This window comes from Garra rufa, chromosome 1, assembly GCF_049309525.1.
Source record: "Garra rufa chromosome 1, GarRuf1.0, whole genome shotgun sequence".
Taxonomy (NCBI): domain Eukaryota; kingdom Metazoa; phylum Chordata; class Actinopteri; order Cypriniformes; family Cyprinidae; genus Garra; species Garra rufa.
In genome coordinates, this window is record NC_133361.1 from 52,122,876 (window position 1) to 52,147,832 (window position 24,957).

The 24,957-nt window shown below is 38.1% G+C and overlaps 1 protein-coding gene across 1 annotated transcript in view; it reads right to left on the reverse strand.

Moving 5' to 3' along the window:
• Positions 1-8,673: 8,673 nt before the first annotated feature.
• The window catches only part of LOC141324268 (protein shisa-9), an 89,988-nt gene continuing 73,704 nt past the window's right edge, over positions 8,674-24,957 (reverse strand). Inside the window, exons 3-4 of the mRNA XM_073833533.1 lie at positions 17,494-17,604; positions 8,674-9,140 (exon numbers count right to left, since the gene is read on the reverse strand). Coding sequence (XP_073689634.1) covers positions 8,674-9,140; positions 17,494-17,604 — 578 coding nt within the window. The remainder of the gene's footprint in view (positions 9,141-17,493; positions 17,605-24,957) is intronic.

The window sequence follows — 24,957 nt, forward strand, 5'->3', positions numbered from 1 at the left end:
GCTTTCGCCGTCCTGTAAATTTTATTTCTCTGAATTATTCAACGTCTCCTCAAAGTGCAACCAGACTTAAGGAGAAAAAAAAAAAAGCATGGCAGATATGGAAATGGGGCATTAGACAAGCAAAAGAGAAGAAGTACATGGAAGCGAGAGGATAGGATGACAGATCTCCTCTCTCCACCCACAGTTCTTCATCATCATGTTCTGTATTATCCTCCATTCCTCTCTCTCCCCAGCCTTAGGAGACCCATATTAACTTAGATATCACTGACAGCTAAGACTTACGCCTCCCACCGTCCCGACGAGAGGGAGAGAGAGAAATGGAGGAACAAACACAAACGAGACAGTGACAGAGAGAGAAAAGCAAGGAGAGAGAGACTACAGTAATATCAGGTCCACACTGCGAGTGATTCACGCTACAAAACTGGCTTATAATCAATGAAACTGTCAAAGTGTGTGATGGTAGTTCAGTAGTTGAGGTTTAAAAATCAGTTCCTGTAGGCAAGGGTATAAAGTATTGAAAAAGCAGTGTTCTGGAAATGTACTCGTTACAATTTCACTTAAATATTCATAGTAGAGTATACAGTATTTAATTAGTCTTTTATTCTTATTCTTAATATATTCTTTTATTGAGAATATATCATTTTGTTTGCTTAAATGAACTAAAAAAGCATATATCATGGTCAGAGAACCTTGAGAAACAATCAATAAAATCTATTTCGATGTAAAATGTACTGTAATTGGTCAAACTATGGTCATTTATCCTTGTGAAGAGACATCTCATCAGTCACCACAGCATGTGTCTATATTATAACCATTGATGAAGATGAATTTGACTCAGCATGTTCAATCTGCACAATACACAGTTCACGTATATTGGTTTTAGTTTATCATCTGATGTGTTAGAGAATTGTATATTTGGGATATTGAGGACAGCTGCGGTTAAATAGGTTGCTTTGCATGAAAAAACTTTAAAAACAAAGTCTCATTTCATCTATTTCAAAAGCTAAGAAAACATATTTTAAGTACAAAAGATAAGATTGTTGTTTTATTTATTTTATTTTATTTGTTGTTTTCAAAAGTTTGTTGATGTTTCCATCACCCTGTTTTTATGCGCATTTTGAAGTATCGCATTAAAAAAGAGTGATGGAAACATAAAAATTTGAACAATAAATTTCTTAATTCGCCACAAAAAAGTTAAATAAATTACACTCGAGGTGTTTTTTGAATTGTGCGAAAAGGGTTAATGTAAATAAAGGGAGATGGAAATGCATTTTGCGAATAAATTCCTCATATGTTTCGTCTGCTGTCTCTTAGGCGCATTATTATATTCAGTAGCTTCTCCTTCTTTTCTTAGTGATATTTGATCCCTGTTTTTAGGAAGTGATGATTTTGTTCTCTTTTACTCGTTGGACATAAATGGTTCTTTTTGTGAATGTTTTATGTAATATTCCAATTTTGGAATTAAGTTAAATTTGGATGGAAACCCGGCTACTGTCACTTTTTACCCAACTGTCTAATGAAAGGAGAAGGGGCAAGACAAAAACTACTCGACCAACCATCCTACTTGTACAATGACTGAACAACTATGGAAAAGTAAATATTACTGTTTGCTGCATTTTTATATTCAGTAATATTCTTCAAAATGTAATACATTACTGCTGTGAATATTCCAAATCATAGCAACCAAAACAGGCTGTTTACACTAGTGTGTTTTCATTTTAGAATGAAAACGCTCTTCGTCTACACTACCGTTTTCACTGCGTTTCTAAAAAAGATCTCCGTCCACGCTACACAACCGAAAACGCATGTCATGTAACCATTCATAATGAGCATGATGTTATTGTTTATACGGTTGTCAAGGATATGCAGAGTGAATGTGGGAAGCCACGCCATAGTTTTCAAAAATCAACGTTTTGGTCCGTTTACACTGAAACACAATCTCAGAGTTTTCAAACTAAAATGGGATCAGCATTTTCAAAATCTCCATTTTTGAAGGTCGAAAATGCCAGAGTAATGTAAACGACAGGCGTAGCCATAACAAAAGTTATGCGTTTAAAAAAAAACGCATTAGTGTAAACTTAGCATTAAACGCAACCCGGAGTTTTCAAACTAAAACAGGTTCTGCAGCGTTTTCGAAGGTTGAAAACGCCAGAGTAGTGTAAACAACAGACATAACTGTAGCAAGAGTTTGAGCACTAGTGTTTTGCATGAAACGCAGTTTTCAAACTAAAACGGGGTCTGCAGCGTTTTCGAAAGTCTCTCTTTTGGTTCGTTTGCACTGAAACGCAACCCCAGAGTTCGCAAACTAAAACATGGTCTACAGCGTTTTGAAAGTCTCTGTTTTAGTACATTTACACTGAAACGCAACCCCAGAGTTTGCAAACTAAAACAGGGTCTGCAGCGTTTTGAAAGTCTCCGTTTTGGTCCGTTTACACTGAAACACAACCCCAGAGTTCGCAAACTAAAACAGGGTCTGCAGCGTTTTGAAAGTCTCCGTTTTGGTCCGTTTACACTGAAACGCAACCCCAGAGTTTGCAAACTAAAACATGGTCTACAGCGTTTTGAAAGTCTCTGTTTTAGTACATTTACACTGAAACGCAACCCCAGAGTTTGCAAACTAAAACAGGGTCTGCAGCGTTTTGAAAGTCTCCGTTTTGGTCCGTTTACACTGAAACACAACCCCAGAGTTCGCAAACTAAAACGGGGTCTGCTGCTGCAATTTTGAAAGCCAGTATAGTGTAAACAACAGGCATAACTGTAGCAAGAGTTATGCATTTTAAAATGTAAACGCACTAGTGTAAAACAGCCTTGTAGCTGGAAAAAAAGTGCCACCAGCAGGCCATTTTTAGAAGAGCACCTGGCATTTTTTTCAGCTGGCTAAAAATGCTTTGGTGGACACTTGTTAATTGAATATTTATTGTTAGGCATATGGCCCATTAGTCTTTTTGCATTTATGAAATATACTGGAGCCAAACCTGTGAACAGAGTGCAGAATATTCCACTGCATTCCTGGACACATAATTTACGTAGCTGTAATTCATAGGCGGGATTATGCTAATTGTGAATGAGCGTGCACACGCTCCCTATTTACGAAAGATTGAAATTTATTAACATACACGTGACGATCAAATCTGATGTTTACGGAGCATTTTGGAATCCAAAGGAAGGTCTGTTTTACACGCAAATTAATCTGAATTTCTCTTAAAGTCTTGTGTTTACATTTATGTCAGTTTCAAGATAATGAAGATGAAAAGTGTCTGGGTGTACACACTGACAGTGCTTTTTCCTTTTTATCGAGAGCATTAGGAATTCAGACAGGGTAGACTCTGTGACCTCCCAAAGTTTAATCACAGTCAGTGTGAACGTCCATTGAGGAGTAGAAGAGGAAGCTAGGATGAATGGAAAAGAAAGAGAGTGAATGCTGATAACAGAGCTGTGTATCCACCTTATTTTTCCCGTAAAAGTGGGTGCAGCCTTTTGTAAATGTTATGGGTGTGGCTTCCAGTCTCATTCACATCCAATAATTTTAAACTCTGGAAAAAAGCTGCTTGATACTGCAAATTGGTCTTACCATATTATTTTTATGTATTATCTTAATTATGAACACACTGGTTTGTTGTGGAAACCGTTTTACCGTTTACTGCATGTTGTTATTCTTCTCGTTATTTCCTTACAGTGGCTAATAAACTGGAAGTCTCGCCCCTAGGCTTACTTCAACGTTGAAGAATAAGGTGGATAAAAGGAAGAAAAAATGAAACAAGTGAACAACTGCATCCTAACCAGGTATGACTTATGTTGTAGCACTGTTTTGGGTCCAAAATCCTGCTAGAGTGCAATAGGAAGCAAAATTCCTAGTGATCCGACAAAGCCACAAAATTTTATTTTTGAATATGTATGCTGTTTGCTGATTGCTGATTTTATTACATCATTTGCAATGCTTCTTGGTATGACAACTTAATCACTTCTTTTAAAGTACTTTTAGCTTCAAATTAAATGCTGATTGAATTATTTATCTCAGAGCCGTTTATTTGGTTCAATGCTTTTTTAGAAAATACATTTGGAAATAACACTTCCAAAAAACCAGGCTGTCACTGCTGCGTCTGCATGGTGTTTTTGGACAAATAAATTACTTGGAAATGTGTGGCTAGTTAGGACACAGGGTAACGTGAGCTGGCTGCACCTAGAAAAGCCTTTGGGGAAGTTAGACAACGCTGTGTTTACAATGTCAAATCCTCATTTTTAAACTGTGTGTGTATGTGTGTGTGTTTGTGAAAGGCTGTGAACTAATGCTGCTTTATAATCACATCATATACATACATTTTTACACAATATTTATACTTTTTGCTCTTTTAACCCTGATGTATGAATAAACAGGCATGTATATAATTAGTAAACATGTAAAACACAAGAAATATGACAGGAGATATTTCTCAATGGCCTTTTTAAGTCAACAGACAAGCCTAATTAGTCTTCCTGTCGTTCTCTTTAACATTGATGCAACCAGTGACTTTTAATTAGGATCAACCTGCAGTACTGTAGCTGGCTTTGGATTTCCTTTAATGCTGGTAATTTCAAACCTAGAGCAGTTGTCTTTTTTCACTTCTGTAATGAGCTCTCGTATGTCCTCATATGTACACGTTTTTGCATATCTCTTCAGGGTTCAAACAAGAAAAGTCCTGTTTCTCAAAAAGGGAACATCTTTTTTGCTTTGCAATGGATGATAATTCACAAACCAAGAGTGTTGAAGCAAAAAAAATGTTCTTGACTTTGATTGCTTACCCTAGTCAAAACTGCCCTCTCCGACACAAGCAACTGTCATTGCATTGGGAACAAACTAACCCTTTCCATGTTCGACACGGGCAACTCCTGTTAAGAGCACATACACCTTTAAAAGCCCTTAGTAGAATTCATCCTAATTATACATAGACAAAAGGTAGAGCTTAGAATAGTGCATAAGATTAGATCGGTCAGACGTACCACCAAACGAATGGAGCTACCAAACAAATGGGAACAATGTGATTCTCCAATATACATATTACATGTCTCTGGACTGGCAACTAACATGTCATTCAAGCATTGGTTATAATACATCGTTTAAAAATTGCTTTATACATATAGCGCAAGCTTCAAATATGGCAAGACATCTTTAGAGTTAGTAGGGAAGGTGAGAAGGGTGATAAAATTCGGAAGCACTTCATCTCCGTCAAATGGTTGTCAACTGCGGCAGGCTCGACTTTGATTCCAATTACGCTTACGGTACAAAAAAGACAACGTTGCAAATAGTACATAAACAGTAAAAAGTACATCATGTATTGCTAAAGATAAAATGCTACCCGGTGGCATTCACATCACAGGTAGAACACTTTCGCTTTAAGAAGAAGAAATCAGAAACAACAGTCATTCAGCTTATTTGGGTGGTTTAAAATAACCACTGAAGGAACTCGAAAGCAGATATTTACACCTTGTGTTTCTCTGTAACAGATGTGAATGCTCTCAACCTTTTTTGATTCACTTTACAGTCCTTAAACTGTGGAACTCAGGAGTTAATTGACCAATCCAGTACTTTTTATTCCTCATTTGATTGAGGGTTTAAGCTGATACTAGGCTTGCCACGATAGACGGTGTTGACGGTGTTACCGGTTTTAAGACGCAACACCTGACATCACTTTTCCACCGTGACACCGTCCCCACATTTTTTTTTTTAAAGTATGCCTATTCGTTTTTTTATTAAATATTTATTTGAATTAAATGGAAAATATAATTATAAATAATTTACTTAAGACGAGAGCATGCACTATAATTAAAAACTGAACATAGCTACAATGCGTCATATTTCATTTTTTTTATTACGTGAGGAGAACGAGAGGAGTCGAATTTACAGAAAGAGAATGGCGGATGATTTAGTGTCAAAACGCAATGCAAAACGCCTGTCTGGCAATAAAGAGCTCTTTTCCTCGTTTTTTCTGCTTTTAAATAGCTTATAAATGCGTGCATATTATGCTTTCACTTTCAGTTTTGCCGGTATTGGGAATTCGGCGTCAATTGTTTGAATGGACGACAACGAAACTACAAAAAAAAAACTTTGAACCCAAAATATTGCCAAACAGGCGCTTTTGCATTGCGTTTTGACACTAAATCGTCCGCCATTCTCTTTCTGTAAATTCGACTCCTCTCGTTCTCCTCACGTGATAAATGAAATATGACGCATTGTAGCATAGTTTTTAATTATAGTGCATGCTCTCGTCTTAGTTCCTAGGAAACCCCCACCCCCACGGTGATACCGGTATTACCGGTGTTGTCACATGTCAATTAACCGGTGGGGAAATTTCCTCATCGTCACAACCCTAGCTGATACGGCAAGAAACGTGCCACTGTGGTTTTGTTAAAAGCTAAATCTGCTCTGCTCTTTTCTAGCATTTCTCAAAGACAGACTTCATGACCTCCCGGCCGACTAAGTGGCTCCATTTCAGGCTGTGTAGCTGGCTCACCTTGGCATCGCTTGACATCTCTGTGCCAGGAGAGTCTGACAGCCGTGTTTGTCCTCCAGGGTTTGCCCCTGAAACCCAATGACACCCTGGAGCCATTGCCACCGAAGCATCGCTGCAGCTCAAGATAGTTTGACTCAATGCTGACCCATGAGAGCATGTTGATACATCCTCACATCAATTCGACGGTTGAAAATAGCCATCCAGGAACATGCTGTAACTGTATTTGTTGTCATATTTTTGGAACCGCTGTCTCTGGAGTTGGTCCAGATGTAGAAATTACTCCAAAATGAAGCTGGAGAGGATATAAAGAGAGACAGACTTGCTTCTTTCTTTTCTCGTCCCTTCTTTATAGTTCATTACAGGCCCAACTGCCGTAACATGTACTGCAATGACTTTAATGCAATCTAGTGTTGAGAAAGAAACGCTTTGTACCGTTGCCTCCTCCTTCTGAGCTCAATAATCCTTCTCTGCCTCTCGCAATACTGCCGTTTTATTTCCAAGCAGCACTTCTGCTGAACATTTCACACTCTTTTATAGTCCCTAGGTGGCTTGTACATTAGATGTCATTGGCCCGTAAAATCTCTCAAGGCTGTTCAAACAAAGTGTGCTTGCTGCTTTTCAGACTCAAGGGTTTGCTTGGTAAACAGATGCTTTCTTTATTGTTATGTAAAGAAGCAAGAGGTCACCATCACCATCTCTGCGGGTCTCCCTTAAATTGGTGCATAACAAAAAAAAATCTAAACTTTGTTTTGCAGTCTCGCCTTTTGTCTTTAAGCAAAAACCATTAATCTCCATTGGGATCCAATGTGAATGGGAAAAAGACAAAAGGAAGAAAGAACATGAGTCTACAGGCAGCATGGGAAAACATATTTTGGATCTGCTGTATTAGAAGCATGCCTTCATCAATTATAGCGCCCCCTGGTGTTCTGTGGCAGTGTGGCAGCCAAACGCCTGGCTGGGAACAGCTTGGAACAGCAGAGCGAGAGAGAGAGAGTTTGACAGCTGTGTCCATCAGTCATTTAGCCCCAGGCAGGAGAGGACGGATAGGCCTAGTATTGCTACCATTTTCCTTGGTGTCTCGAGGAACTCTCGAGACACCTAAACTCTCAGGTCTTCACTTTAAAACTGAAGAACTCCACCAGACTGGTGGTTTCCCATGCCTTGTGCATTAGGATGCTACAATAGGGATTAGGTTTTGCTGCTACATGCTAGATTTTGCAACCAAATCATTGCTCTAACAGGTTCTTGCTTTCACCAAAAGGATAAAAATATTTACATTCAGAAGTATTGAAAGGGAGCAGGCTGTTTGACGGATATTGCAAAGAATACACACGGGTCAATTTAGCCAAGTTGTTTTGGCAGTGCTACTTATGACATTGCCGGATTTGTGCGCTCCTCCGTCACTATGGCACCTCATCTCTGCGGGCGACAGTCGCCCCCTGAAATGTCTCTCACGAGGTCTGTCTGTAATAGAGACTTGCTTATTGACCTTGTCTTCACCTGTGCTGTGTCTAGAACCAGTTTGAAATAGAAGCAGCCAGAATAGCTATGACTTGAAGTGATGTTGGTGGTCTGCTCCCTGGACAAGTGCTGAAATGCATCCTCTGATGAAGGTGTTGAGGTACAGAGTCCTAGGGACATTAGCTTTGCCAATTTTACCTAGACCTTATCCGTTGACGGAAATACGAATCCTTGGACATCCAACTCTCCTTCCCTCTCACAGGACACCTTGGTTTCTTTACTGCCTTCTTCCGTATGCTTCCTCGCTGTTCTTTATCCTCAGTGGTCTAGAATTGTCGGAATAATATCTCACTGTGTGGCAGCTCTTGGCTGATGGAAGCTGACAGCACAATGGCCTCGTCCAGAAGGGTGTGAAGGCTCCTGAGGTGCAAGGCTCCTGACCTTTGCTACAAGAGACCTGATGGCCCAACAGGCCAGAATTTTAGGGGGGGAGGTAGGATCACCAGGGATTCAAGGCCCATCAAGAATCGGAAACAAGACCATGCAACGTTTTCCCCTTCATTTCTTTGTATTATATAGATGAATATAAATCTAGTCCAAAAAACAAATGCAGGGAGGAAATATACTAAAAATATAACTGAAGCACATGTTTTGAAGCTTTCACATCCGGTTCTCTAATCAACATCATGCTTTCTTGCGTTGACATCCTTCCCAGGCTTTCCCCTCAGACCGTCACTTCTGTTTTGCTGTTTGTGGGCAGTCCCTTGTGTTTCGGGTGGAGGTGCGGAGACTGTCCGTACCCCAGAGGCTGAGTGAATAACTCTGGAAGAGTCTCAATGCTGAACTGCCGCTTGTTGGTGAAGGCCTGGCGCCGACTGTTTGGTTGGGACAGTGGTGGCTGTGGCTGCATCATGAGGGGGACCTGATGTTGGACATGGCTCTTGTTGGGGTCCCAAACTTTGAAGGCCGAGCTTGAGGTGAGTGGGTGGGTGTTAGTCTTGGAAATCTTGGGCTTGGGGACTTGGGCCGACGTAATGGTGATGGCCAAAGGAGTGTGGATGTCTGGAGGGGGAAGAAAGGGTTTATCTTTTGGGTGGAAAGCAATGGGCTGGAAGGTTGCAGGCGAGGACTGTCGGTGTGCGTAATCCATCATGTGGTAGCTCTTGGGGTAGTAATCCCTTGCTGAAGGATCTGCAGCGAGAAAACAAACAGTTAGAAATATCGAGGCTAAAATATGGTGTCCCATACTCAGAATTTGCTCTGCATTTAACCCATCCAAGTTCACACACACACACACACACACACACACACAGCAGTGAGTAGTTGTGTTTTTTTTTTTGTAATTTTGCAGCGGTGCCCGAGGGGCAGTTGGGGGTTTGGTGCCTTGCTCAAGGGTTTCACCTCAGTGATATTGAGGGTGGAAAAGCGTGCTGATAATTCGCTCTCTCCACCTACAACCCCTGCAGGTACTGAGACTCAAACCCACTACCTTTGGGTTACAAATCATATTCTCTAACCCAGGGGTGCCCAGACTCGTTTCTAGAGGGCTGGTGTTGTGCAGAGTTTAGCTCCAACTTGCCTCACCAAACCTGCTGGGAAGTGTCTAGTATGCCTAGTAAGAGCTTAATTGGCTGGTTTAGGTGTGTTTAATTGGGGTTGGAGCTAAACTCTCCAAGGCCGAGTTTGGGCACAGCTGCTCTAACCATTAGACTGCCCCCTGACCAGTATGTAGATTATTTGTCTCAGACTGTAGTTGCTATATTTAGTGTTAAGAGGATCTAATGAGTAAAACACCTGGAGCAGAGGGTCATCATATGTGACATGAGGATGCCCTCAGCTCTTTTTTACGTCATGCCACACACATGCATGCATGCACATATGTACATACACTGAATTCAGGGAACTGAGGCTGTTTACTTCATAGACATGATGAAATATAAATTGTATGTGTCCTGAGGCCAGACTCTGTTTCAAAAGGATCAATGCAAGGAATGTCCATTGAAGAGGTGATGCATATAGTTGAAAGCAGACAGTAGAATGGTTTGCAGTTTTGGTCTGGTTTTGTTTTTATGGTTAAAATGTGTTATATTAAAACTTTGAGGTACAAGGACAACCTAACAGGTAGGTTCTAGAACATTCTTAAAAACGTTGTACCCGCAACCCGTTTAGTTGCAGTTACAGTTGAGGTCAAAAGTTTACATACACCTTGCAGAATCTGCAAAATGTTAATTATTTCACCAAAATTACAGGGATCAAACAAAATGCATGTTAATTTTAGTTTATAGTTTAGTAATTTAGTACTGACCTGAATACGATATTTCACATAAAAGACACTTACATATAGTCCACAGAAGAAAATAACAGTTGAATTTATAAAAATGTTACATGTTTCACAGAATAAGTAAAATTTACCCTGATTGTCAAATTCAAAAAGTTTTCACCCTTCGGGTCTTAATGCATAATTTTTCCTTCTGGAGCATCAGTGAGTGTTTGAACCTTCTGTAATAGTTGCATATGAGTCCCTCAGTTGTCTTCAGTGTGAAAAGATGGATCTCAAAATCATACAGTCATTGATGGATAGGATTAAAATACACAAAAATGCTGAAAAACCAAAGAATTTGTGGCACCTGAAGGATTTTTCTGAAGAACAGTGGGCAGTTTAACTGTTCAGGACAAACAAGGGACTCATGAACAACTATCACAAAAAAAAAAAAAAAAAAAAAAAAAAAAAGAAAGAAACAGCTGTGGATCATTCAGGTAACAACACAGAATATTTTTTTTTTTTATAAATTCAGCTATTCATTTTTCTTGTGGATCATATGTAAATATAGTTTATGTGAAACATCTTATTTAGGTCAGTACTAAATAAAAAACAACATGCATTTTGTGTGATACATTTTATTTTGGTAAAATAATTAACATTTTGGCAGATACTGCAAGGTGTATGTAAACTTTTGACCTCAATTGTAGGTAATTTTGTAAAAAAAAAATATATATACTTCATGGGATCCATAGTTTTACCTGGTGTTTACTAGTATGGTCTCACTACAGAAACTGCAGGACTTTAATTATTATGCATAATTTTGTGTAATATATATTAGTGATGTTTACAGCAGCTTGGTAAAAGTTAGCTACTTATGTGATAGACACCAGTTACGGTTACGAACAGTATAAGATAGCCTGGTTATGTTATTCTTTTTCAGGATGAAGTAGGTTAGCATGTTAGCATAGTTGACAGAGTAGAGTTAGCCTTTTAGCCTGTCTCGTCAAATTAGCCCATCTCTGCTGAGCACTGCAAGCTATAGACAGGCCACTCGCTTCACTGCCTTCAGACATAAACAACCTTGCTTCACTGTTTTGTCATTTTTGTCTCCTTTTTCTTGTTTTCTATCCTGACTTTCTATACTGTTCTTTCTCGATATCGACTGAGTTAAGGCCAACACATGAGGAAAATACCTGCTGACAAGGCACACAAGCATGTAGCATGATTTCATTTCATATATGTACGTGTGATCTGAAACATACTGTATATCCCGGCCCGATAGTAATTGTTTCTGCCATTAAATCAAACTGTGGTAACTTGGCAATGGCAGCTAGTGTTATGATCATTTTTGACCGCATCAGTATGGACAAGCTCACTGTTTGTAGTTGTGCATGAGCGAATGTCGGTTAGTATTACAATCAGCTTAGAAGGTCAGAATGAAACCTGAAGGGGTTTTGGGGATGTTGAAACATGCTGAAGGCCAAAGCCGTGTCTCAGCGCTACACATCTTACGTGTTTGAAGAAGTGACAAAATCTGTGTTTAGAAATATGCCAATTTACCCAAATGAGGATGTTAATTTGTTCCTGTAGACAGTAAATCAAGCAGTAATTTCTTAATACGGTTAGACATGCAGATTAGCTCATGTTATTTTTTTTTAAGTGCGCACATCCATTAGCACATTCCTGTGCTTTTTAATTCAGGAGTGTCTTGATTTGAATTTAAAGGAGAAGAGAGGTGCTATCAGAGAGTGAATCACAATTCAGTCGACTTCCAGTCAAGGTCCAGTGAATAGGTAATGTGGGCAGTGCGCATTGAGTAGGCATGAATTATTTAGGGAGTGTGTTTAAAGAGAAGGACACCAAGACGTATTACCCTGATAATGAGCAAGAGAAGAACAGATTTAACACATGCGCACACACAACTTATGCGATATACACACAACTAGCCTGAAAAGCAGTACTGCACAGCTACATAACTGCACACATAACTGATCGTTGAGATCAAACGTTTACATACACCTTGCAGAATCTGCAAAATTTTAATAATTTTACCAAAATAAGAGGGATCATACAAAATCATGCTAATTTTTATTTAGTACTGACTTGAATAAGACGCTTCACATAAAAGACATTTACATATAGTCCACAAGAGAAAATAATACTTTAATAATTTATAAAAATGACCCCGTTCAAAAACTGTGTTGTTACCTGAATTATTTACAGCGTTTTTTAGGTTTGTTTGTTTTTTGTCTGAGGGACTCTTAAGGTCACTGCACACTGAGTCCGAAATTTTCGTATGCGTCATCCTTTCCTATCAAAATGCTTGTTACGGATGCGAAAACGCAGAAAATCAAACCTGATCCGAACTTTTTTATGACAGACGAAAGTTTCGGAGGCAGTGTGTAAACATGATTGACACAACATTAGGTCGTATTTATTTTTTAATGTGCGAAAATGACCTTTATGCCACTATTACAGAAGGTTCAAACACTCACTGATGCTCCTGAAGGAAAAACAATGCATTAAGAGCCGGGGGGTGGAAACTTTTGAACGGAATGAAGATGTGTAAATTTGTCTTATTTTGCCTAAATATCATATTTTTTCACTTAGTACTACCCTTCAGAAGCTACAGAAGATACTTTCATGTTTCCCAGAAGACAAAATAAGTTTTATTTAAAAGTCCCCCCCCCATTAACAATGTAATGAATATTCTTTTAAAGCCAGGTATGAATCTCATCAAGTTAGTGTTAAGCATTTTACATTTATTCCAAAATAATAACTCACGGCAATAACAATTCAAACAATATATTTTACTTGTGAACTTATGTTCAGCTATTCTTTTAAAAAGTTAACTTTTAACTGTTAATGAATTTTCCGGATCATCAGTCATCAAAGCTTGTAAATATTGGTCATAGACACAGAGATTTACTTTTAATGTCACCAAGCTGATAACTCACTTCAGATCATTTTAAGCCTTATTTTGATGTTATGTTTTGCATTAACCAATCACAGCCGATCATAACCAGTCATATCCAATCATATTGCGATGGAGGCATTGACATTTAGTTTATCACTGCAAAAACTTATTTTAGTGCAAAAGTTATGGTTATGGTTATGGTCTTTAGTAATTATAAAGTAAAATACCTTAAAAGAATAGAAATGTACTATATGCTATAATTTGCAGCAGATGTGTTTGGGTCAAATTTTGCTTTCATTTTTGGGACTTTATGTGGAAAATGCCTTCGTAGACATTAAATTATGTCGTAATCAAATGTAAAATATAAAGAGATGTTAGAATTAGGGTATAGAGCACATCATTACCTCAGTATAAGAGCAAATGATGAAATGAAAAACTTGTGTGTGTGTGTGTGTGTGTGTGTGTGTGGTCCGCAAGGGCATTCAGGCACTGCAACAGGAGAGAATGTGACATAACGGCCTGATGATGTCAGACACAGGAAGTGCTCAGAGAGTGAACATATGTATCTAACTAATGAACAGACGGTAAATGTACCAACAGTCTCTCCGTCCATTTCTTCTCTTCCTTTCTTACTGTTTCTACATCTAATATTTCTCTTATCTCTCTTATAACTGCTTCTCGGTCTTTCTCTTCGTTTCTTTCTTCACGACTTTCTCTGTTTCATTTAGTTTGCCTCTTTCTATATCTGTCTGACTGTTTCTAATCGTTATTCTTTAATTAAGACAGTGCTGGGAAGCTGTCTTAGGCACCTGCCACAAGTTGGCTCTGACCCTATTCATTACACCCCCTCCCCACGCGCATGTTCCTCCTCCTTTTCTCCCATCATCCTCTCATCTTTCTCTCCACTTGCCCTGCTGAACTCTCCCCATCCCCTTTCTTTGCCAACGCAGTCGGTGCTGATCCACCTCAAGCTTTCCAAAAGCAATAATCCAACTGTAGACACCATGCCAGAGACTGCATGCACACGGATGTACCGTATAACTACACATTGTTTGAAGGGGAAAAAATAAATCCCTTTCTATCTTTGTGTGTTTTATCCTCTCATATCTCTTTGATGTGAGCTAAATATGTGCAATAGGAACAATTTGTCCCAATAAAATGAAATACAGTATGAAAACTGTCCAGAACCTATAAATAAAAATGCTTCTAAAAATAGGCTTTGTTTTAAAATAAAATTCTTCATTCTATAAATTCTTTATATCATTGAATCAATTTCTTATTGATTATTGTTATTTTATTTCGAAATTATATAGTATGGGAATTGATTTGTAAATGTATACTTATCAACAGTCCTAGCCCCAGGTAAGAAACAACTTTCTTAACATGCATTCTAGTATGATTAGAATTTTTTCGTCATGCTATCATAATGCCATTTTATGCTATAAGCTTAAAATTTATGTCAGAATTAGCTTTCCTGAGATGCTGAACAGATCTCTAAAGAAATATGATAATTCCTTTGTTAAGACAGCAAGATTTGTAATAGAAATTGATGCATATAGTATAAGTTCTAAACTTAATACCTTAGAGTAGTAATATGTACCCTTAAGGTACTACTTTGAAGCTTTTAGGGATAAATAACATACAAAGTTGTTCCTTTAAGGGTAATGTGTCTCAGTGACAACCTTAATTTTTTGAGTAATACTTCACAGCATTACTGTATTTTGATCAAATAAATACAGCCTTGGTGAGCATAAAAGACTTCTTTAAAAACACAGAAGAAAAAAAAACAATCAACCCCAAACCTACAGTGCCCTCCACTAATATTGGCACCTTTGGCAAATATGAGCAACGGCAGCTGTGAAAATAAATCTGCATTGTTTATCTTTTTGATCTTTCATAAAAAAAAATGTTGGCCATAATTATTGGCACCCCTTGAAATTCTAATGAGTTAAATATAATAAGTATATTCCCATTCATATTAACATTTTTTTTAACACAACAGGGTGACTAGAGCATGAAATTATCCAGCCATTACCTCCTGTTTCACAGGATTATAAATATGAGGAACACAAAGGCCAAATTCCCTTTATCATTAAGTTGTAAAACCAAAGAATATACTTCTGATGTGCAGAACACGATTGTTGAGCTTCACAAAATAGTAGGCGCATGTAAGAAAATAGCTAAAGCATTGAAAATCCGTACCTGATCTCATGACGAAAACGTACCTGTGGGAACTATTTCACAAGACGCGAAATACGTACATATCACTGCAGTTTCCAACAGAAATGAACACTAGAGGCGGTAAAACAGCGAACACTTGTACATTTTTATATACAGTTATGATTACAGCTCCATATGTTTCCTTGGGTACGAATCTCGTCAAAAACTCGACTCAAATGATGAAAGAGCTGAAAGATGAGAGATCGATGCTTGCGATTGCGTTTTTATGTCACATTCGCTTTTGTTCTTACTATCAGGTAGGTTTAGGTGTAGTGCAGATGGTATGTTATTTTAAAAGGTCACAGAGCATTAGAGTTATAGCGCCACTCAACGGATAAAATTTAAGTCAGAAATGTGGTGACACGTACAAAACCAATGTCACGTAAAGCATGTAAAAAAACAAACAAAAAAAAAAAAAACTTGAATGTTCATCTATTCACTCAATGGACATTTCACATCATATATGTCACGAAACGTACGCATTTCGTGTCTTGCGAAAAAGTTCCCCCAGGCAGGTTTTCGTCATGAGATCAGGTTGGAAAATCCCTATTTCCACCATCAAGACAATAATTAAAAAGTTTCAATCAACTAAAGATGTTACAAATATGCCTGGGAGAGGATGTGTGGCTATATCATCCTAATGCCTAATCCCAATTGAGTGGGCAAAGACTCTCCAAGGATCACAGCTGGAAAATGTTGCAGAGATTAGTTAAGTCTTGGGGTCTAAAAAAAATATCAAACAGCCCCTAAATCACCACATGTTGCTCGGGCGGGTTTCAAGAAAAATCCTCCTCGCTCATCCAAAAACAAACTCCAGCATATTTGGTTGTCAGACATGATTGGAACTTCAAATGGGACTGGCTTCTGTGATTAGATGAAATTAAAAGAGAGTTTTTTGGCAGCAAACCCACCAGATGGGTTTGGTGCAAACAGGGATAAAAAGTACCCCATGTCCATGGCTAAATATACTGCTGGATTGTTAATATAGTGAGCTTATTTTTCTGAAGGTCCTGGACATCTTGATCAGATACATGGCATCATGGATTCTATCAAATACCAGCAGATAAAAAATCTAAACCTGACAGCCTCTGTTAGAAATCTTATGATGGGCTGTGATTGGATCTTCCATCAGGACAATGATCCAAAACAAACATCAAAATCAACTCAAAAATGTTTTACTGAGCAAAAAAGTCTAACCCAGTTTCCTGACCCGAACCCTATTGAAAATGAATGGGGTGAACTGAAGAGAAGAGCTGGGAAACTGAAGGATCTGAAGAGCTTCTGTATAAAGGAATGGTCTCTGATCTCTGGTCAGGTGTTTTCTCCAAACTCATCAGGCATTATAGCAAAAAATTCAGAGCTGTTATCTTTGGAAAAGAATGTTGCAATTATTGGGTGCCAATAATTGTGGCCAACATGAACTAGAGAGAAAAAAAACAATCTCATAATGAGATTTTTCTCCTACTTTCAGTTGTTTTACTTTAATGAAAGGTTAGAATTTTGTGAATTCTTTGAATGAAAGAAGAAAACGATAGACAATGCAGATTTATTTCGACAGCTGCCCTTGCTCATATTTACCAAGGGTGCCAATATTAGTGGTGGCCACTGTATATTTATATTGTTTTCCTTTTTAGTGTCATGTGGTTCCTGCAGCATATTATGTATGTTATTCCTTAATTTCATGTATAGAACACATTAGTACATTTCAAAGGATTTCCCATCAGCCCCTAGTTCTCAGCGAGTTTGTATTTATATACGTCTCGGGGGTAATGCGCTAAGAACAAACACTATTGTGGCTGTTTAGTGAATTGGCCCCTCTATGTTTCAACTCATGCTGTGATTGATAAGGTCAAACTACTTAGCATGTTTGTGCCCAGTATTATCACATCCGTATGTGTACAGTACACGCTCCCGACATCATCCACCTGTGATTTTTAATAACATGTCAGGGTTTTTTTTCCTGTTCTGAGAGGTGATATTTGCATTTGTGATTACAAAGCGTGTTTTTCCTGCAGTCAGTGACACTGGGAGTCATTTGCAATGGTAATCAGCGGTTGTGGGTAAAGTGACCTTGATGAACATGTGTGGCGTTTATGGTGTACATTACAAGATGTGACAGCTGTTTATGTGTATGTGTGTCTTACCCATTGTCTTGAGAGATGAATATTTGTTGAAGCCCAGGTTGTTGTGAGGCTGGGACAAAGCCATTGCGGGACTCAAATGAGGAAGCGTGACGTTATTCAGGTGGTTATGCTCTGAGGGAAGAAAGAAAGCACAGAAGGAGAAGGAGGACAGGAAGGAGCAAGGGAGGAAAGAGGAGAGAGAGGGAGACAAGGAGGAGGGGTACGTTAGTAAATGAGAAGTCAGCACATTTATAGAGAGATGAGTGCATGTGATTATACAGTAAAGGAGAAAGGCTGCTGTTAATTTCAGCGAGTAAAGGGTAACAAAGGACATGCATGAATCTTATAGCTCAGAGGATTCTGTAAAGCACGGCGCTTGCACTGTCAAGGTCATGGGTTCAGTTTTCAGGGAATGCATGAACTCATGCTATGTACAGTTGTGGCCAAAAGTTTTGAGAATGACACAAATATTAGTTTTCACAAAGTTTGCTGCTCAACTGCTTTTAGATCTTTGTTTCAGTTGTTTCTGTGGTGTACTGAAATATAATTACAAGCACTTCATACATTTCAAAGGCTTTTATCGACAATTACATGACATTTATGCAAAGAGTCAGTATTTGCAGTGTTGGCCCTTCCTTTTCAGGACCTCTGCAAAACGACTGGGCATGCTCTCAATCAACTTCTGGGCCAAATCCTGACTGATAGCAACCCATTCTTTCATAATCACTTCTTGGAGTTTGTCAGAATTAGTGGCTTTTTGTTTGTCCACCCGCCTCTTGAGGATTGACCACAAGTTCTCAATGGGATTAAGATCTGGGGAGTTTCCAGGCCATGGACCCAAAATGTCAACGTTTTGGTCCCCGAGCCACTTAGTTATCACTTTTGCCTTATGGCACGGTGCTCCATCGTGCTGGAAAATGCATTGTTCTTCACCAAACTGTCATGGCTGTGTTTTTGGGCAAAATTGTGAGTGAGCCCACTCCTTTGGATGAGAAGCAACCCCACACATGAATGGTCTCAGGATGCTTTACTGTTGGCATGACACAGGACTGATGGTAGCGCTCACCTTTTCTTCTCCGGACAAGCCTTTTTCCAGATGCCCCAAACAATCGGAAAGAGGCTTCATCGGAGAATATGACTTTGCCCCAGTCCTCAGCAGTCCATTCGCCATACTTTTTGCAGAAGATCAATCTGTCCCTGATGTTTTTTTTGGAGAGAAGTGGCTTCTTTGCTGCCCTTCTTGACACCAGGCCATCTTCCAAAAGTCTTGGCCTCACTGTGTGTTCAGATGCGCTCACACCTGCCTGCTGCCATTCCTGAGCAAGCTCTGCACTGGTGGCACTCCGATCCCGCAGCTGAATCCTCTTTAGGAGACGATCCTGGCGCTTGCTGGACTTTCTTGGATGCCCTGAAGCCTTCTTAACAAGAATTGAACCTCTTTCCTTGAAGTTCTTGATGATCCTATAAATTGTTGATTTAGGTGCAATCTTAGTAGCCACAATATCCTTGCCTGTGAAGCCATTTTTATGCAACACAATGATGGCTGCACCCCTTTTTTTTGTAGTTCACCATTGTTAACAATGGAAGAACAATGATTTCAAGCATCACCCTCCTTTTAACATGTCAAGTCTGCCATTCTAACCCAATCAGCCTGACATAATGATCTCCAGCCTTGTGCTCGTCAACATTCTCACCTGAGTTAACAAGACGATTACTGAAATGATCTCAGCAGGTCCTTTAATGACAGCAATGAAATGCAGTGGAAAGTTTTTTTCGGGATTAAGTTAATTTTCATGGCAAAGAAGGACTATGCAATTCATCTGATCACTCTTCATTACATTCTGGAGTATATGCAAATTGCTATTATAAAAACTTAAGCAGCAACTTTTCCAATTTCCAATATTTATGTAATTCTCAAAACTTTTGGCCACGACTGTATAGCTTGGAATGACTTTGTGACTTTAAATAAAAGCGTCTGTTGTGTAAATGTGAATGTAGGCTGCTGTTGCATAACGCCACAGTCTTAATGAAGTTCTTGGTTATGTTTTATGCAAGTGCACTGCAAAAATCTTTTTTGACTTGCTTCCTGATTAAAGTGTCTGTTAAATCCTTAAAACTAAATTCATTTATTTGAGAAGTGGCAATGTAGAAGATATAAAGACTAGTTTTTAGAGAAATAACAGGTAACTCTATAAAGCCTACTGTCTCATACTTGATATGCAAATGTCAAAAAGCCTCATTTATAGCTGAAGAAAATGAAAATTCTGTCATTAATTACTCACCCTCATGTTGTTCCAAACCTTTAAGACTTTTGTTTATGCTTTATAACACAAGTTAAGATATTTTTGATTAAATCTAAGAGCTTTCTGACCTTGCATAGACAGCAACGCAAGTAACTCGTTAAAGGCCCAGAAAGGTAGTAAGGACATCACTTAAATAATCCACGTGACACCAGTGGTTCAACCAGAATACTTTTTGTGCACAAAGAAAAAAAGTGATTCCAACTATATTGTTTCTCTTTGCACTTATCGTTATAGCTTTAGTGTGGACTCTGCTATTCTTTAAAATTGAGAAAGATTTTTAGAACGATATCTTTATCGTTATCTTTATAGTTATTGTCCTTGGTGTGAACAGGGACAATATACTGTTATAAAGATATCATTGATTTAAATTAATTTGCATCTCAATGTCACAATTTACCAGAATTTCAATTTATTTTTATTTTTGGCCATATAAATCAGCAACTGCACCAAATTGCATTTAAGTGTTTTTCCTACGTAAGTATGAGCCATCAGGTACGATACTCATATGCAAAAATACACATATTTTTAGATTGTATGTTTTGTTTAAAGATTTAATATATTGTTCCATTTCAAATCCATTTAAAAGACTATTATTTCATAAATCAGGCTTTACAGGGTTTTGTGAGTGTGTGGTAATGCACTGGCCATTTTATTCCTGTTTCATGTAAAAAAAAAAAAAAAGTTAAAAATAAGTCACTATATAATACACATAGATTGATAACAGTCTTAATGTCTATGAAATGTCACTTCTCAAAAAAAGTTTTTTCAAGATATTTTAATTCTAGATATTTCCCTTTTGAGAAATAAATTGCTGAAACATAAAACAGGTGTACAGCTGTAAAAATGAATGCGGACAGCAAAGCTTTAGATCAGCTGGTCTTGAAAGAATTCAATGAGAAATATCTGAGTTCATATAAAGGACAGTGAACACCCACCAACTTTTCAGCAGTTTGGGTTTTCTGGATGTTTTTTTGCCCTCATTTTCTTCAAAGGTAGTTCAAAAACAAGTTTCAAACAAATCCAACCATCTCTAGCATGAATCACAAGCATAAAAATATATATACATATTTCTCTTTTTCTGATTTGATACAGTCAAGCCCGAAATTATTCATACCCCTGGCAAATTCTGACTTAAAGTTACTTTTATTCAACCAGCAAGTTTTTTGTTTTTTTTGACCGGAAATGACAGTTTAGATATGGTCTTATAGCCCTTTCCTGACTTGTGAGCAGCCACAATGCACAGCCGCAGGTCCTCAGTGAGCTCCTTTGTCTTAGCCATGACTGTCCACAAACCAACAGCAGAGAACTTCTGTTTTTCACCTGTTGAGTTGATTGAAACAGCTGTTCCCAATGAATCAGGGTAATTAGGATGCTTTAGAACAGCTTGGTCTATTTGGAATGGTATAGAACTTTGGATTTTCCCATACACTGTGACAGTTTGCAAAGGGTATGAATAATTTTGGACATGCCACTTTTTATTCAAATGTAAATAAAAAAGCTAAGAAATATTTTTTTCCACAATGATGCCTCTTGTACATGGTCTTAAGTCATTTCCGGTCAAAAAAAACTTGCTGGTTGAATATAAGTAACTTTAGACCTAAAGTTACTTTTATTCAACCAGCAAGTTTGCCAGGGGTATGAATAATTTCACGCTTTACTGTATATATATGAAAAATTGTGACAATTTTTTAGCACTTTTCACAATACACATTGTTTAATAGGATCTTTACGGACATTACAAAAAAATAAAAATGATTATTGAAAGTGTTCAATTAATTCATTTGCAATATTTCATGAGAGTGAACAGCAAATTCCATGAAATCCGCTTCCATAGTAAAATTCATTTTTTTGGACTTGTGGATCTTTCTTCAAATTGTGGGTCGTGTCGATCTTTGAGACGTTGAAATTTTTGAAAACTTAAAGGATAACTTCACTTCCAGAATAAAATTTCCTGATAATTGTCTCATTCCTAATGTCATCCAAGATGTTCATGTCTTTTTTTCTTTAGTCGAAAAGAAGTCTAGGTTTTTGAGGAAAACATTCCAGAATTTTTCTCCATATAATGGACTTCAATAAGGATCAACTGGTTGAAGGTCCAAATTGCAGTTTCGATGTCATTGGCAATTACAGGAGGAAGCATTCTTGCATCATTCTTCTTCAGACAGACTGCTTTGAAGGACATATAGAATAAGAGATCTCTAACACTCCACACGATCTAGTGTTTTCCTCTAGAGGCTTGTTCTAGAATAGAAGTGTCAGACTCCCAATAATTAAAGGTGTGACATCTTTTCTTAGTTTCTTCCAATTTTTTTTTTTATTTTCTCTATTCATTATGTTGTGAAAGAGAATTTTTCTCCATATAATGGACTTCAGTGGGCATCAATGGGTTGAAGGTCCAAATTGCAGTTTCAGTGCAGCTTTAAAGGGCTCTACACGATCCCAGCTGAGAAATAAAAGTCTTATCTAGTGAACCGATTGGTCATTTTCTAAATAGAAATGTATATACTTTTTTTATCTACAAATACTGCACTGCACATGCAGTTTTAACCTTATTTTTGTCAAGAGAGTTTGACTTTCTTTGCACATTCGCTTTGTAAACATTGGGTCGGTCACCTAGGTCACGCGTGACCTTTCGAATGTGATTACGTAAGTCCAGCTAGTGCAACACTAGCATTTGTGGTTAAAAAGTATAAAAATGTATTCTTTTTTTTAAACAAGACCCTCATTATTCCCCTTATTCCTCAGCTGTGATTGTGTAGAGCCCTTTGAAGCTGCACTAAAACTTCAATTTGGACCTTCAACCGTTGGTCCCCATTTTCCTCAAAAACATTAATTTCTTTTCAACTGAAGAAAGAAAGAAATTAACATCTTGGATGACACGGGAGTGAGTAAATTACCAGGAATTTTTTATTCAGAAAGTGAATTGATCCTTTAAAGTCACTGCTGTCTACTAGAAACAATTGAGATAAAGAGCTCACATTTTTTCTTTCCTACGGGTGTGTTTGTGCACGTGTCCAATTAATGTCCATTTCCGAGACGGAAGCATGATAGACTGCTGTATATGCGACGGTCTTCTGTCTATACGCTGTGCGGAGGTCACTAAAGGTTATTTAGGACACACATCCTGTGTCCTCCCCTTTGGGCTGCTGGGGTGTGTGGTCACTGACCTGATTCTGTCAGATCACTTTGTGCTTGTGTGTGTATATGCACTTAACATATATACATGCTAGTGTTAGTGCATGTGTGTGCTTTTACGGCGGCAGGACGGATCGTTATACCACATACGTGCAGTCCAGATACAATTAAAAACTCAGGTTATATCACAGCAAATAGATGCAGGTCATGGATTATATGCACATGACACGCATATTGTGTTTATCGACACTGTCTGACACATTTTAAAAAGGTTAATCATGCACACACAATCACACATAGCATTATAAAAAGAGCATTTCCACTTTGCTAGTCCTTCAGTCCAGATCTGGTTTCAACTTGCTGTCAGAGCTTATTGGTATTGGCCAATAAGCATCCAGTACTGGAGCTGTGTGTATTAAAATATGTAAAATGATTTGTATATTTTATGTGCACCATGTTTTATGCAACTTAAAGATGCTTTTCTTCATTTCTCTATGCACAGTGTGTGTCTTTGTAGTAAAGCCTTGCTGATTTAGACCTGTGTCCTCCTGTCAATCTCCACACCAACTCAATCTCATTCACAACAGGAGATCTGTCAGTTCCTCCACTTTAATTCTCGTTCTGCTCTCTCTTTCTATATATCTATCTGTATGTTTCATTCTTTCATTCCCTCACAGGCAAAAGTTTCAAACCAAAATCTGAAATTACTAAGCCTTTTTGTCATTGGCTATAACGGGAGGAAGCATTCTTGCATCATTCTTCTCCGGACAGACTGTTTTTAAAGACCTAGAGTAAGAGATCTCTAACACTCCACACCGATCTAGTGTTTTCCTCTAGAGGCCTGTTCTAGAATAGAAGTGTCAGACTCCCAATAATTAAAGGTGTGACATCTTTTCTCAGTTTCGCGCAGTTCTCTTTATTTTCTCTGTTCATTATGTTGTGAAAGGGAATGGTTAAAACAGACTCTGGTAGTGTTAAAAACGCATAAAGTGTCCATCAGGCAGAGAGATTCTTTAATTAAAGGCACAGATTTTCTGCTTTTCTATTTAGTGGCTTAATAATGAATGTCAGTTTGTAATTGAGATTAGTCAAAGGGTCTTGCGTGTGTGAAGTGATGCTCCAATACACAGTATGTCAGTTCACTACCAGATCTTGATAACCTGGTTCAAATGTGTTTAAAAACTGAAGTTCCAAAGGGGTTTTTTTTTTACAATGATGCCACAGAAGAACAATTTGGGTTCCCCAAAGAACCTTTCAGTGAACAGTTCTTGAACTATTTTCTTTTGTGCAAAGGTCCATTGATGGTTGGTTCTGGAGGTTCTTCATGAAACCAGAGATCCCAATAAGAACCTTTATTTATTTTTTTACAGTCTAAGAAGGTGGCCCTCCACTCTTTCTGTAATGGCTGGCTATGTTCCCACAGCAGCAAAATAAGTGTAAAGTTATAAGTGTAATTTGATTTTGATTACATGGCTCAGTGGAATGCTTAATTGTAATTGGTCAGTTGTGATACCTATATTACAAGGTATGTTATTCCTCGATAACAACAGGTAAAAGCTGATGACACAGGCTCACCCGGGTAACTAAAGTTGGCGCTATACACTTGCTAGAAACAGTTGCGTTTGCGTTTGGTTAGCTAATAAAATATAAAAACTACTAATAGAAGTGCAATTATTTAAATATGTCATCCATTGTATCACAGACTTCTCTTGTTTCATACAAACACAGATGCTGCCATTTTGCGACTTCGTGAATTGTTTTGAACACTACAGCTTCATCTTAACTCAATAACTTTTATCGCTATAGTTATGTGGTGAAATGCTGTTTAATAAGTGGTATGAGTGTACCATATCCTTTAAATGTCCATCTAGTTTGAACTTGCCACATGCTAGCAACTGCTTTCTTGACATAAGCTTTTCAATATTCAATATTTCAACTCAAATCAACATTTTATGTCTAATTATTTACTTATGTGGCAAGTAGCTGTGTAAAAACTGGGATAATGTACATCCAGCTGGTTGTTATCACAGAATAACACCTGACAGGG